At 31.6% G+C, this 17,042-nt stretch overlaps 2 protein-coding genes across 2 annotated transcripts; both read right to left on the bottom strand.

Annotated features, from left to right (window-relative positions):
* LOC145579008 (fatty acyl-CoA reductase 3-like) lies at window positions 1–8,771 on the bottom strand. The gene is made up of 10 exons (XM_081636296.1): window positions 8,650–8,771; window positions 8,448–8,548; window positions 8,162–8,361; window positions 6,693–6,793; window positions 5,729–5,921; window positions 4,787–4,948; window positions 4,544–4,625; window positions 1,062–1,328; window positions 794–921; window positions 1–302 (listed from the first exon to the last, which is right to left on the bottom strand). The coding sequence occupies exons 1-10, from the start codon at window positions 8,726–8,728 to the stop codon at window positions 152–154; spliced, it is 1,464 nt and encodes a 487-aa protein (XP_081492422.1). The 5' UTR covers window positions 8,729–8,771; the 3' UTR covers window positions 1–151.
* A 2,721-nt stretch (window positions 8,772–11,492) lies between these two features.
* Window positions 11,493–15,671, bottom strand: LOC145577842 (uncharacterized). The gene is made up of 5 exons (XM_081635275.1): window positions 15,390–15,671; window positions 12,750–12,968; window positions 12,196–12,580; window positions 11,928–12,136; window positions 11,493–11,846 (listed from the first exon to the last, which is right to left on the bottom strand). Exons 1-5 carry the CDS (start codon window positions 15,669–15,671, stop codon window positions 11,493–11,495), a joined length of 1,449 nt encoding a protein of 482 aa, XP_081491401.1.
* Between the last annotated feature and the right edge of the window lie 1,371 nt (window positions 15,672–17,042).

Raw genomic sequence — 17,042 nt, 5'->3', positions numbered from 1 at the left:
TATTATTGAACCCTTACGACATCTATAATAGAAATAGTAATTAATCAACTACATAATTAACATGTGACAATAAATAATTATAATATGCAACAAATTTGTTTAATTCGAAAGAGAGCAAGAGCATGGCCTTGCAAATGTGACGTACGTAGTTCTAGAATAAGCTCTTAACAATTGATGGAAGGTGGATATTGAAGAAATAATCTTTCCAATTGACACTTAAGGGATCAAAGTTGAAGGCTTCTTCATCCAAACCATTTTTCCGGGCAGTAATCAGCAACTTTTCTGTATTTGCATCTGCAAAACTAGAAACCACAAAACACTCATTGCTATCAGTTTTCAAAAATAATGATGATTCCAATATATTAGAATACTAAGCGAACCCATTTACGAGTATAGGGAATTCATTGTCAATTTCCCTACCAACTGCTCCCTCCATCCCACAATACATGAGACGTTTGACTTTTTTTCACTATTCATGCATTAATTTTAACCATAATTTTTAACTAACATAATAAAAATATATTTTGTCACAAAATATGTGTTAGATAGGTTTTTAAATAAGGTTTCTTAATATAATTTTTAAAATAATTGTCATTAATAATTAATTATATAAAAATATAGCCAAGCTAGTGCATTGACATGTATGCAACAGGTGAAATTTCCTCCATTTTTTAGAATCTAACTATTTTTTCCTTTGCATTTATGCATTTAAAAATTTATCCTTACCAATTTTGACCGTCTTTGATAATTTGTACGTAACAGCTTATATATATTGAGCAAGAATTTAACTTACATGCCCTTGAAGAATACATAGGGTTTGTATAATTCCACTAGCCTCATTGCTATTTTCAGCTTTTTGTCGAAGTTAAGCAAATTACGTTGCAAGCTACTACCACCCATTCGACTAGCCAAAATCAAAGCCTACAAAAACATATATATTAATAACAATATATACTTCGTATAACATAGTTAAATATAATGTACGGAGTACTTAGTAAGTATAAATGATTAAAGTTACTAAATAGATTTAAACTTTGGAATATACGGGAAAAATAACTAACCATTTGCACAAAAAAGTGCAATAAGGAGAAGATGATTTCAAATATGAGTATGTTGCTCAGCACGAAACCTCTCCTAATCTTGACAAGGTTACCCTCAAGGTTCGTCCATGGATTTTTAGTGAAGTAGCGAAAAAGAATATCATGCACTTCTTTAAAAGATATTGGATTTCTATACGAGCTTCCGACTTGATATACAGTCAAATTTGATTGATTTATGTGAGTCTTCATAGCCACAATAATCGAATTCACAAACATATCCGCTGGTATCTGCATAATACTGACTAGGGTCATTATTCTTATCATCATATTATCGAGTTTTATTTGTAATAAAAGTCAGATATAACATGATCTTTAGTTTAAGTATCAAATTAAGGATAGCAATTTTTATTATAGAACCAATTCAACCAAAAAATTAATGCTGATTGTTGAAACCTAGAATCAATTTATATACTCTATCAACTCTAATAAGATTATAAGTGTTTAATATAAAAATTTTTAAGAGAGTAAAATTAAGAAAATGTTTATGTATTTCTCACACAAGTTAAAACTTTAAATCATTTAATAATGTGGGCTTTTAGTCTTAAATTGATGTAATTAATTTGAAAAGGTACTTAAAAATGTTTGTGGAGTTCAAGTTACTAAGTGAGATTTGCTTACAGAAATGGGGCCTATCATATATAGAGTAATAATATGTTTGAAAAGATAGGATAACATTTTTTTTTTCAAATACAATTTAATTGTATTGATCAATGTTGTGACTGTTGCTACTTGCTACAAAAAGAAGTTATTCATAATTGGTTGTTAAAGGACAGTGCTATTTGTGTTCTACAACGCTACAAGAAAAGGCTTAATGAAATACATAACATTTACAGCAATTGAAAATGATTTTTTCTTATTCTTTTTTTTTTTTATTTTTTATTTTTTTTACCCCTTACATACCATCTGTATGATGACGATGATTTGTTGATGTTTTTGGTTTGTAATAATAACGTAATAAGTATAAAGATATCATTATTTAAATAGGGTGCTGATATTGCCAAGGCAAAAAAAAACATTTCCAAGACAACGTATCTACCCGCTGCCCGTAATATTTGAAAATCAAAATATGTCAAACTTATTAATTCAATAATATATTTTGTAATATTTTATTGCCTATAATTTTAGTAGCTTAATATTCCAATTAAAATCTTTCCAACTTCAACTACTAATTATTCTCATCAAAATCCAAAAATCTTGTTTCTCATGTTTCGACTTTTGCAATGAACAAGCTCTATGAGCTATATGAAATTGCTAAATTTGGTAAAGCAAACGCCATTTGTACAGTGATTATACATATGAAATTCATATGATGTAGAACTCCTTAGACTGTTGGACTTATGCTAAACTTCTCTCCGGATTAGTTGTGTTTACGTCTGCTATTTATAAACGTTTGTAATTTAATATTTGCATTTTTTTTTATTAATGATCCAATGCATTTTTTTTTATTTAATAAAATTTGGACCATTTTGTAGCTGTTAGAAGTTTTGGTTTATACCCATTGCAATAATCAATTCGTACTTTTGATTCTTCTTGGAGTATTGATTATTAGAATAATATAATGCATGTGTGTTTATATACAGTGATTTAGTATATGTGGACGATTTGGTATGTGCCATAATAAAGTGATTTAATTGTTATTGGCAATATTATAGGCAATAAAATATTACAAAGTATATTAATGAATTAATATGTTAATTAATAAGTTTGACATATTTTGATTCTCAAATATTACGGACAGCGGGTAGATAAATTGCCTTGAAAATGGTTTTTTTTGCCTTGGCAATATCAGCACCCTTTAAATAGAAGGCTGATATCAGTTTATTTGAAGCTGTTGTACTGGGATCGGAAATATGTTTAATTCAATTTAAACAAAGTAGTTAGGTTTACTTTTGGTCCTAGCAAGGAAATTATCATTAAATAATAATATATCTTAAAATTATATTTTAAGTATTGAAAGGAAAATGATAAACATGGTCTTATGGCTCAAAAAAATACTCCATAACATCCATTCATAGTGTTTTTTTATATTGAGGTATTATATTAAGAAAGATATTTAAATGTAAGAGTAAAAATATATCATTATCATCATTATCCATATTGTAATAATTACACTTTTTTTAACTTAGCTGGTCCAATTTTTAAAATAAGTATATGGTCGGCCTAAGCTTGGTAGGATAATCTTGGATATAGTTGTGTAATCAATTATTCTAATAATACGATAAAAAGAAATTCACAAAAATTAGGAAAATAAAGTTAATATGAATATGTCCCATTTTCTACGCATACGCAAGATCGATCTTTTTTTTTCTTTTTTTTTTTAAAAAAAAAGAAAGATAGATCTTGTGTATGTGTAGAATAATGGGACATATTTATTAAAGCTTTTTTTTAAAAAAAAAATTGTAAGGAAATAAATATTTTTCTTAGAGAATAATAAAGTACTAGATTAAACCCCGTGCAATGCACAGTTGTTAAATAATTCTAGTGACAATAAATTTTACAAAAAATTATGGATATCAATATTATAAATAGACTTAGTAGTAAAAAGTATGAAATATTGTGAAAGAAATTAATTAAACATATAATAGTTATAATGAGCAATTTGATATTTAAGGACATTTATTTTAGATTTTGTACAAACTAAAAGTCATAATTTAATTACAATATAAGTTTTTTTTAGTAAGTGGTTTTGGAGGGAAAACTTTTTATAATATTTCGCCAAGTATTTTCTAAGTTTCGCTTTTAGTATAATGTAATTGATTGATTGAATATTGATTATAAGCAGTGAAGCCCGCCACCCTACCGCCACCCTACCCGACCCGGATTTGGAAAGATTTTTGGGGCTTGAACGCTAGACTTGGCCTTTTTTTTTTTTTTTTTTTTTTTTTTGAAGTTAATATTATAATTTTGGTCCGTCCAAAATTGAATAAACTCGTTATTTTTGGACAAAATAGCAAGTTATGTCACTAGTTTTTTAGCCCAACCTTGAGCATGTCCCGAGATGAGCCAACATTTTTTTTTTCAAGCCCGGCCTGGCCAGGTCTAGTTAACTTCTGCATGGAAGTAATTTTTGAAAATTGGTTGTTAAATTAAAATCTACTCCTATAGTCCTATCACAAGAAAAGGCTTAAATAAAGCATTTATAGCAACGAAAATGATCTCTTGTAGACTACATACTGTATGATTACTTGAATTAGATGATGAATTTTGTTCAAAAAGTATTGCTTAGTTCATGGACAATACTGTTGTAAACTTGTTCTATAAAGCTGATATTATTTTGAACTTGTATTAGGATATATATACTCCGTAGCAATTTGTATGAAATAGCTTATAATGCATCAAATAAAATAAAAACGATAAAATAAAATATTTCAAATGCTACTCTTAAGTTTAAGAAATTTGATTAAAATAAAGTAAAAAAAATTTACAAGTTAATGAAGACTAACCAAGTCCAAGACCGAGCTACCATCACCGGAAAACAAACTTAGGTATCCTTTTCCATACATGACAGCAATACTATCAATAGTCCTGCATGCCATTAAATGGTTTAGTTCAAATGTCTTACTACATAAAAGGAAATTAGATATGTATATATAATACGTAGTACTATATTAATAGAAAGTCATTGAGAATAAATTAAATTAATAATCACGTTGATAATTTACTTGTAGTAGAAAGCTGACGTATACCTGCAACCTTCAACCCAACCCGAGAATGGTTCTTTCAATGTACTACACACAATGGTAGGCCTCATGATAACCACGGGTAAGCTTCCTCTAAGCTGCCCGACAACCATCTCTCCCATTGCTTTTGTAAATACGTAAGCATTTGGCCATCCATACAACTTTGCCCTATTAACTAATTAATTAGTAATATATAGATATTATACTGAAGTGTGCAATCATTAAATAAACGTTAATTATTATTACTTTTTCTCAATTAGTAAATCAAAATATCATATTGAAATGCGGATATAAAAGTAACTATAAAAATGTAAAGAAATTAAATTGCATCCGTCAAAAAAAAAATAATAATTAAATTGCAAATTCTTAATTTTTCTTTAATTGTTTATATGAAAATCCAAGGAAATAACATATAATAATCCATTTTATAAAAGAGAATATGATTTTCTTTGTTACATACAAGGACTTACAACTAAATTGTTACTCATATACTACCTCTGTTTCATATTATTTGCAACGATAATACATATTTTTTCTCTATTTTATGTCAAATCGTTGCAAATAATTTGAAATGGAGATAGTATAATTATAGCTTAATCTTATCTCTAGTTTCCTATTCTAACACTCAAGCATGATATATAAAATCCATATTCAAACAATTTTTTCCATCGACAAGCTACCTAATAATGAAAATAAAATACTATGCCAAAAGTAAAGTTGTAAACAATGTTGTTCACCAAATATTAAATTATATGATAAAATGTTATAATCAAACATCTTCTTAGTCCAATCATACATGTTGATTTTGTAGGAGACAAATTATTATAAAACTACTCACTTCACTTCTCTATATGTGATTTCACAATCTCATGCGAACCTATGACCTATGACCTTAAGGTTATAATTAAAGTTTAAAATTCAAAGGAACTAAATTCAAAGAATTCTTACCTTTGACTTCCCAAGTTCTTCATAGTTTGTCTAATAACCTTCTCAGGAACATCATTGGCTTTAAGATTGCTTAAAGTTTCCGCAACGATCTTTTTCTCATTTTCAATATCCAAACCAACCACACCATTTAAAGCTTCACCCATGACATGTGCTTTTTCAGATATTATACCCGCTTTCTCTCCACACACATATGCTAAAACGAAATATAAATAAGTAATTTCATTAAAAATAAAAATCAACTATCAGCTTAAACTTTTACATAAGTTGACACATAATAGCAAAGTTAGGCCCTTTTCATTTCATCTTAAAAAAATAATATTCAGTAAAAATAATTTAAGTTTAGTAAAAATAATTTTATTTTAGTAAAAGTAATATATTTTTGGAAAATGATAAACATAACCCTTAGGGCTATGTATAAGAAGCTAAAAAAGGAAATACTAAGGTTAAATTTACATTAATCACACCGATTTGCGCGTGTTTTTGTCATGAATTCCCAACTTAATTCCATTTTAAGAATTATATTTAATGCTTATATATAGCCCTTAGCCCTAAGGGCTATATATATCATTACCCTATATTTTTAGAAAAATTAATTTCAGTTCACTAAAAATAATTTCAGTTCAGTAAAAATCAATAATTTTAAAGAAGAAATATAATAGAAGTTCTGTAAAAAATAATTTTAGTTCAGTAAAATTAATTTCAGTTCTGTAAAATTAATTTAAATTCAGCAAAAATAATTTTAGTTTATTAAAAATAATTTCTATTTAGCAAAAATAAGATAAAATGAACGGGGCCTTAGCATGACAAGTATGTCATTACATATTTAAATATTGCTCACAAGTCATAAATAGTAGTAGAATAGTAAACATTAGGTATAAAAACACATGTTTAGAGATCGAGATGGACTATAAATTCAATCCTAGGACAATTATATACAGTACAAAAATAAAAATTAATTTCTTACCAGTTGATACATGGATAAGTAACTTGATATTAGTACAATTCTTTGCAAAGTTGATAACATGCTTAGGTCCTAGGGTATTCACACCCAATGCAATGTCGTACCTACAATAATTAAAATATTTAATGAAATAATACATTATTAGCGTTGCTGATTAGACAAGCTGACCCACGAGCTCAAGATCTTTAAATATTAAGTAGGTGTTCCATAAAAAATGTAACATAAAAGAATTTTCCAAATATGTAGTAAAAGCATCTCAGCTGGCATGGCTATGACGCTTTGTCAATTGCTTGTCACACCTTCGCAAGGTTAAGGAGAAAATCTCGATCTCTAATAACTTGAGTTCACTATAACTTGAAAAATATGACTTGAAAAATATAATGTATATTGGTATTAAATGTGCTTAGATAGTATCACGGCACCTTATTACCAAAATACTTCTTTTTCATTAATATCAACAAATTATTGTTGGAATAAATTAAATATTAGTGTTAAGAATGATACTATTTAAGCATGATATAATACGAGATTTACGAGCAATATTAGAGATAAAGAATTTCTCCAAGCCTAAGGCTTAATAATTAGACTATTAGAATAGTGTTGGTTTCATTTTCCATTTTTCATTTCTTTTTAGAAACTTTGGGGCCTTCAAATATCTTAATCTTTTTGTAGATCTTGTTAAGATTTAACTAATTAAGTATTAACCTATATATGCATTATTATTGTTGGGTAATTAAATTGCTATCCCTAAAATCCTATATATTCAGACAAAAAGATATTCTCTCCCGTCCCAAAATAAGGTACCTTTTGCAGTATTCATATAAAAATATAACTTTGTTACCATATTTTTTTACTTATATAAAAAAACACAACTGCCATCATTTTAAATGCTGTAAATATGAAGAATATTTAGTTGGATACAAAATGTATTTTAATTCCATAATTGTCAAACTTGTTTATAGCCATGTATTATATTTGATAGTACGTGTTCAGATTCTTTTTTTCATTCCTTGAAATTAAACCTTTTTTAATTTCTAAATTCTACAACGACGTACTATTATACCATGAGGTGAGCTAACTTTCCATTTGCTAATGAAAAGGAATACTACTATATACTTGGTACATAAATAAGCTAAGAAAGATAACTTATAGAATAATTATATCTTTATTATTACCTTTTTTGATTTCCTTTAATGCGCCGTTTAATTTAATGTAACACGTTTTCATGAAAAGTGATTTTGCAATTAGCTCTCATTTTCTATCTAATAAAATTTAATAACTACATATTTTTGTACCATGAACATAGTATACGAATACGACCTTAGCTTTTTCACGAGCTACTCGAGCCCTACTAGTTCATCAGCAATATAACTAATGAAAATATATCAACTTTATCAGGCGCATTTTCTAACTATTGGAAATTAGCATATAAATAAATAAAAGAGCATGGTCTTAGTATTGTAGAGTGTTACCTTTCGTCAAATCTTGTGGTTGCAGCTACGTTTATAAAAATATCTATATCGTCGTACATTTCTTTCACTTGATCATCAGTAAGTCCTAAGTTCTCGTACGAAGTATCACCGGCAACTGCGCTTATTTTTTCCGACACGAAAGACTCGAAACTTGATCCCCATTTTTCTCTAAGTACTTTGAACAACTCCTTTCCTAACACCTACATCCACAACAACATTGTTATGATGATAAGCTACGTTGTTACATAACCTACTAATTATGTAACTTTGTATGTAATAGGCATACCTCATCTTGAAGCCGAGCTTCGAGTGCTTGATCACTAGCCCTTATGAGAAGGTATAGTTTGTTCACATTTGGTTGAACCCGAAGTATCTTCTCCAAAAGAACTACATAAATAGATCGATCATCGTGCAAACACGTTATAATAAAGAGAAAGAGATCAATCAATATGGGTAGCTATTAAAAGAGCGAGAGTAAGAATACATACTCTTAGCAATGAAGCCAGTAGCACCAGTAATTAAGATAGTTTTGTTTGCTAAAAACTCAGATATGCTCCCAAAATCCATGATCAAAGTAACAAATATTAGTAGTAAAGTAGAAAAACTAAAGCTAGATTTACAAATGAAGTTATAAAATTAGCTGAAATGGCTCAACCTATTTATTGGAGCAGCTGAATAGATATGTCTACATCAAATATATATATTACCCAACGACAATTACCAATAATAAGAATTATGACGTTACATGTGAATAATAGTAGTCATACTCTTCAATCATAAAATTAGGGAGTAACACGTAATACAATTATTTAGAGGGTCATTTATTTTAGTCACAATATAAAGTATAAAATAGAAAAACCAGTGACCAAACTTTTTATTAGCTGAAACCTTTGTGGTATATATTAATACGTTGATATGCCATGTTCCTAATCGTTAGGAATCGTCTCTTCTGTGTGTTTTTGATAGATTTCTCATCAAACTTGTTATAAAAGAATATTTTCTTACCCTTTCAAAAAATAAAAATAAAAAAATCTTAAATAATTTAATTTCATTTGGAATAAATAATAATACAATAATAATAACAATAATAATAATAATAATAAAAATAAAAAATAAAAATAAAATAAAAAAACCCTTAAGTAAGTTTGTCTAAACGTTCAATATGTTTTAAGCTAAGTTATGCTTCGTTCAAAGACACATGGGACAAATGTATAGACGAAATCTAATGAGAAGTCTTAAATAAGAGTATTTTTTTTAAAAGGTAAGGAATAGGGGGTTACTTATCTCACATGTCAATGCAGGTTGTTCTTGGTTAGCAAGCTAAGTCATTATGAGGTGGAGAGAAGGGTAAAATCATCCTCACGTCAAATTGCACGTACTGAATCTTGATCCCACAACCTTATGATTATAAAATGCAAATAAGTTGCGCCTGATATAAAATTGTAAGTATTGTCCTTCAAAATTTTTACCATCTAATCAAGCTGACATTCAACTAAATAAATAATTATACCAAGAATAAATTGGTCTAGTGGTAAAATTTATGATTCACAACTATGAGATTGTGGACTTGTGGGATCAAACCCTACTAGAGTCACTTTGGGGTAGGGATTCCCTCACCCTTCCCCCTCCCCCAACTCCCGAAATGCCTAGCCTACTAACTCACGTCGAGTAGACCTGTAAGAGATTTCGGCCCAATAGGGCCCTTTTTCTTTATTACCAACCAACAAAAAAAAAAAAAAAAAAAAAAAAGTAAACATTTTGATCAACATATTTATACTCACCCGGAGGCGGAGCTAATGAGGGGCAATCAACATTTTAGATGGCTCAAGTTAATAATAGATAAACTTTATAGCACGCATTAAAACAATCAACATTTTAGATGGCTCAGTGATAAATGCTATTTGTAAATCTCTCTCAATGCGGGACGCGGGATCAAACCTTTTCTATTCATTTTTTATTATCCCCTTCTGAATATGTGAAGTACAAATAGATTCTTCTTGCATGCAACATTTTACCTTTTTCCTTAACTTATTTTTAATAATTAATTCTATATATGTATAACCTTCTTTTTTTTTTTTTTTTTTTGAAATTCTCAATAATGGTAACACTAAACTTTCTAATTGTCTAAGTGGTAAGCTGCAAAAATACTTATTATCAATGGTAAACTCCAATTATTTACTTATGTTTAATGGTAACATTAATGATGGATTAGAGTAACTTTAAGCCTAACCCTAGTTAACTAATTACTAAAGGACTGATTTAACCTTTTTTTAATTGTTTTTCCTCCAAAAGTTAACCCCTCACTTACCTCCTAAACGATTTCCCTATATTTCCCTGTATAAACCATAATTTAACCAATTCCCCCAATTTTCCCCATTTCATGAACCCTAATTTTCACAAATTATCGTAAAACAGTTCTTCAACCATGAAAAATCCGCACTCATCTTCATATGCAAAACCTATCACCATGGATGATAAGATAGGATGGGTTAAGCATGTGTGTTGCTACTGTGTTCCCCCCTCCCCCCCAATTTGCTACAGTGAAGATATCAGAGACCACAAAGAACCCACGAAGATTGTTCTTCAAGTGCAGGATTGCAATTTCTTTGCTTGGTTGAAGGAAGGAGATGAAATTAGGGTTGGGGATGAACTGGAGGTTGAACAAGGTGTATGCGATGCTGCTGTTGTTGATAAGGTCGATGAATTGGTGAAATATATCAAATTAATTGTGAAGATGGTTCTAATTATGTATTTTGTTTTGATATTTGTTGTTTCTAAATGATGTTAGTTCGAATGGTGTATTAGGGAGATTGGTTTAAGGTGTTCAAGTTTTCTGCATTAAGAACTAGTTGCAAGTGATGTAATGTGTTTCTTAATGAATAAAAAAGTGCAATCTTTTGTTACTCAATCCTTTTATGCATTATTTTGTTCATTGAATACAACAAAAATTTGTCCTAATTTGGTAATTGATAATAATTAAATGATGGCAATAAAATCAAAACACTGCACAAATTTGATAATTTAACTACTCTTTGTTCAAATTGACAAGTAGACATATGCTTCAAATATTTCCCAAAAAACCAGAAAACATATGATTCAAGTTGTCCATAAAACCAACTACAAGATGCTTCAAATTAGTCTAAAAAACAAGCATACATATGTAAACTAACAGTGTTTACTAATGTTCAAAACCATATGACACAGAAGCCATGCATATATCCCAACTAAGGAGCAGGTTGTGATGCTGAGACACTTTCCTTGGCTGTCTTTCATCTGGTTGCCATTCTTGTTGGCAATGATGAGGATGCCACAGTTGTTGGGTCTGGTTGGCTCAAGGACACCCCTGTTTTTTTTTCTTTTGTGGTTGTTTCTTCTTGTTCTTGTTTGTTCCTACACCCAATGTTGTCTTTTCTTTCCCAGTCAAGCCACCTTGGCACGTTTGTGAATTATGCCCATATTGTTGGCATTTGTTGCACTTAACAATCCTTGATCTTTTGCCCTTAGCTTGCTTACCCTCTTCTCTCCTTCTGTTTCTTGCTGGTCTTCCAATCAATCTTTTCATTGTTGGAAGGCATATTTCTTCATAATGGTTGTCAGGCCACTGCTTAACATCAGGTATGGACTTTATACTGTTGGCATATGCAAGCTTGTATCTTCTGATTGAGTACCATTCACTTATATATTTCTGTAGGTCATCATGTTCATGTAAAATTGCTCTCATAGGATGTTTACAAGGCAACCCACTTAGTTACCAAGCATTGCACACACAAGTCTTCTCCCTGAGGTTAACAGGAAGAATTGACTTCCCATCCAAAATCTCATACTCCTCATCATTAGATTTCAGGTTTTTGCAGCTCCTAGACTCTTGAGTTATTACTTTCAGCCTTTTTAGTATATTAGGACAGATATCATCCATCCAACCCTCAGCATTCTCGCTTCTGGTAGCCATTCTCACCATAGTACATCTCCTGATTCCTATGTACACAAATTACACAACTATAAGCATTATATCTTGTAAAAACTATTGTTAATACCTTTGATTAGGTTTAAGTTAAGTCTCATAACTTCCAATAAAGTCAATACTGGTCTGCATCTATCAATACCTAAAGTGGCATTGAAGCTTTCAACAAAATTAAACTTGTTGACATCATATTTGATTGCTAGGTTAAATGCATGTTTTGACCAAGTTGACTGGGGTCCAACCTTTGACAACCATTCCAAAGCTAAGGGGTTGTCCTTTTGCACTGCTTTCATAGCCTTCTTGAATGTGAATGGGTTGTATGCCCCACAAGCCTTCCCAAACAAAGAGAACATCAGTAAGTCAGGGAAGTTAGGCTTGAAATTCTTCACCAAGTGTTTACAACAGTATCTTCTCCCCACTTTTGGCCAAAATTCTGTCAATGCCACATCAATTCCGTACTTAAGCATATACAAATGTTAAGTGTGAGTAACATAGACACTAATAAACAAATTTATACGGGGAAAGGAAATGGAAAAGAAACAAAATTTTCACCTTTTTCTTGTTCAACATTATGCACCATTCATCACCCCTGCCATTTTCCTGCAATGCATTCTTTAAATGTCATACAAAGAATTTAGAACTCTCAGCATCTTCAGCTCCCACAATTGCCCATGCAACAGGAAAAATCTCATTGTTTGCATTAATAGTAATTACTGAAAGCAACACTCCACCATAATGTCCCTTAAGATGGGCTCCATCCACCCCAATCAGATTTCTGCATCTAGCAATTAAGCCATTCAAAGCAGCCTTGAATGTTATGAACATGCTACTAAACACCAGAGGTCTCTGAGGGCATGGTTTAGTCCAAGCTTAAAAGGCCTTAGACTCTAGGTTGAGTTGTCTAATAACATCACAGTACATGGGCAAAGAATTGTAAGAAACATCATGGCGTAGGTGAATATATCAAGCATCCCACACTTGAGCCCCACTGTGATCATACACTTAAGCATGGTGGCGTCCAAAGGAAAGGAAGCTAGAGCAAAAGAGTTGCCAACAAGTTTTAGGAACTTGTAAACCGTTCACAGGGTGAAGGTTACACCCCTTCACGATCTATGAGACCGCTAACTCCATAGTGGTCCTGAACCATGATGACTGGATATTCAGGGATGAAGGTACAAATCCAACCTAAAAGAGATTGAACCTGCCCTAAAAGTAGGCCTCTGCTTTATTCTTCTCATATTCATGTGCGCTTTTCGACTAACATACAATCAATATATTAATCCTAAACGTGTTTAATCAACGTTGATTGAATATTAATGCACAAACAAATCTATTATTGGTGATCACTTGAATTAAAATCACATTAGCCTAAAATAAAATTATTAATTATCTTATTAAACGTGATTTCAAGTACAAATTCCCTTTAAACCTGCAAGAGAGGGCGTGATCAAGCAATAACAATAATATCAAGCAACAATAATAATATATTGACACAACGAATCATCATCATCATAACAATCGCAAAGCATAACATTAGCAAGATCCTAGGCATGATACTAACAAGATTAATAACAAATCCTAGCAGTTCACTAAACAATTAAAATCAAAGCTTTAGCCCTAACATGATACTAACATGATAGAAGAAAATAGGAAACAACCTAAGCATGATACCGGAAACATACATGATATTAGAAATATTAGTTAACACCCTAAACATGGTACTAGGAATCATAAAGATATCCTAACATGATACTAGGAATAAAAATAATCTAAGAATGCTTTCTAAAGAAGTAGAGAAATGAAATTACTCACTTTGTATCTCTAAGAATGCTCGTATCTCTTTCTATCAAAACAATACACACGTTAGTAATTTCAATAAAATATTAAACTAAATAATTCATTTAAATAATTGAAATAAGATTTAGGACCAAACCCTCAGAAATTATTAACCTTTCATGTCTAGGGCGAAGGCAACTTCGAGCTTGGTTCATTGCGTCTATGACTCGTGAATGCGGTATTGTGTTTAGAAAAAGGTTAGGCTAGAAAGCATAAGAGAGAAAGAATAAGCTTCGTTTAAGAGAGAGAAGAATGATGAGAGTTGTTGGTGAATTGAAAACGGGGAAATACGACCCTATTTATAGAGAAAACTGTCCAGAAACGATAGAAAAGAATCTGAAATCGACTTAGAGTAAAACTGCTCCCATCACGATGCGACTGAGCTATCGCGATGTGATGGACTCCTAGCAGCGGGATGGCTCGGATATGATAATAATGTTGTACGGAGTCCTTTTCCCAATATAATTAGGTAATTAGACTCCATAATTATCACAATTAAAATCAATTTTATCATTAAAACACTTGTTTTATTCTAAATTAAATTCATTATCCTTTCTAAATAACATAAAAGTATAATTATTAATCCTAATTCCACTAGAACTTAAAAGAACCTTCTAGATTATTCTAGAAAATTAAAGTCAATCCAAATGACTTTAGGTTACAATTAATGGGCCCTCCACTTGATCATTGGGCCGTATATAAAATTCATTTTGGGCCCATTTTAGTATTTTGGCCATAACTTCCTCATTATTCATCAGAATTGGGCTTATAATATATTGTTGGAAAGCTCTTTTTGAGCCCCATCCAACTATATTATTATTAGACCCATATCATGGACCAAACTAAATCGTACTGGACATTTTCATAAACAGGGTACGAAAAGAAATATTTTAGAAAACAGAAAAAAGTATTTTTATTAAAAACAAGTGCATCACGAGACTCTTTCACATTTCACCTCGTTCGATAATCAATGACGTGAAAGATATTCATCACTTGGTTTAGTTTTGGGGAGACACAATCAGGTGTCTACACATGGCCACCATGAATTTCTTCCAAGGCCTTAGTTCCCACTCTATATAAATTGCTTAGGGCCATTTCCACTCCATATCTCTGCCACAAAAACTCATTAAGAGTCTTAGTAGGGATGTCATTATTAGCCCTGATGTCATCTTGTAACACTCTCTGAGCCCATTTCACATTCACCATATTGTTTCTATTAGACATGTGTGTTCTAAGTTCTGTATGCTTCTAATTGCCCAGGTTGTACCATCTGGTAGTATAGATGCATACAATCTCCACCTATAGTGAACATCTGAGCACCTAAAATCATACCTCAAGTTGCTAGCATAATCTACCACTATTGCAAACCCACATTGTATGCAATAGTCTCTTACAACATCCCTTAGATGTTGGTTGTCAATAAACAATTGCCTTCAACACAATTTTCCCAAACCTTTCATCTTTGTACACTTCTCCGTTATTATACAGCTTAGTTAGGTAGTTGTCTTTTTCATTCTCATACTCAAACTGAGGTTCCTCAAATAGGTCATATGAATCTTCAATCATGGGCCCATATTCATCCTTTTCAATCTCATCTTCTGGTTCAAGACTCTCTTCTTCTGTATCTTCACTCATCTCTTCACCATCATTCTCACCTGGAATGTATCCATCATCCTCTTCATCACCATCCACTCCATCATCATACACAACCATAGTAGTGAAAACAAAATCATCCCTAAACTAATCTCATCCCTAACTTGAGCATTATTCACATGACTCTCACCTCCTTCACTTATACTAGAACTAATCACAATTAGTTTAAAATAGATAAAAGTGTTGGAAATGCGTATCTAACACCGTCAAGTACACGTCTCCGGGGTAAACGATTTTACTGCGGTATTTGTAGTTGTGACGACCTTCCTCAAGCCAGGGGATTTCTCCTAAGACCGCTCCCCTTGTAGCTGTCTTCAGTTTTTTTGTTGTGATAGTCCTCCGCAAGCTAGGGAACACCATAGAAGATTGCTCCACTTGTAGCGATCTTCTGCTGTTTTATGACCATCTTCTGCAAGCTAGGGAACATCGTCGAAGATAACTCTTCTTGTAGCCATCTCCCGTTTTTTTTTGTGAAAATCCTCCACATCCTAGGGAACATCGTCGAAGATAACTCTGCTTGTAGTCATCTTCAGTTGTTTGTGACAAACCTCCACATCCTAGGGAACGTCGTCGTAGACCATTCTTCTTGTAACGATCCTCAGTTTTGTTGTTGTGACAATCTTCCACATCCTAAGGAACATTGTCGAAGATCAGTTGCTACATCACGAGCTATTTTCTTGAATCATGGCGACAAACTTCACAATCATAGCGAATGTCGTGGAAGACTGCCTCATCACGAACTGTTCTTCTCAAATCTGGGTGACAATTTCCACAATTATAGTGAACGTCATCGAAAATCGCTCATCTCGTGCCATCTTCTCAATTCTTGGTGATAACTTCCACAATTACAGCGAACGTCGTCGAAGACTACTCATCTCGGCCATCTTCTCAATTATTGGTGACAACTTCCACAATCTTAGCGAAAATCGAAGATCGCCCATCTCGTGCTATCTTCTCAAATCAAGTGTTAACCTCCTCAATGATAGGGAAAGCTATCGAAGATCGCTTCATCTCAAACTGTCTTTCTCTCAAGTCAAATGATAGCTAGCCTTCTCAATCTTAGCGAAAGCTATCGAAGACCGCTTCATTTCGAACCGTCCTTCTCAAATCAAAGTAAGAGCCCTTTTTAATCTTAGAGCCTCCGGTCGAAGGCTCTTCATCTTGAGTCTTCAAATCTTCTTATCTTTACTCCTAGAAGTAATTGACCTTTCCATCTTTGGAAAACTCATTTTAAGAACCATATTTAAGATTCTTAAAGTCTCCAAATTGGTTTGTATAAATCTTCCATCTTAGGAATTCTTTGTGATTATAATCAATCACTACTCAAATGTTCTTAATCAATTTTCAAATCTCCTTCATTTCATCGTCATCAGGCCGATCATCAATCAAGTTGTACGAGCTGACTACTAATCAAAAGTGTTCATTCAGTAT

This window comes from Chenopodium album, chromosome 14 (genome assembly GCF_948465745.1).
Source record: "Chenopodium album chromosome 14, dcCheAlbu1.1, whole genome shotgun sequence".
In the NCBI taxonomy this organism is placed as follows: Eukaryota; Viridiplantae; Streptophyta; class Magnoliopsida; order Caryophyllales; family Amaranthaceae; genus Chenopodium; species Chenopodium album.
The sequence above is the reverse complement of the archived record's forward strand: the minus strand, read 5'-3'. Positions and strand labels throughout refer to the sequence as shown.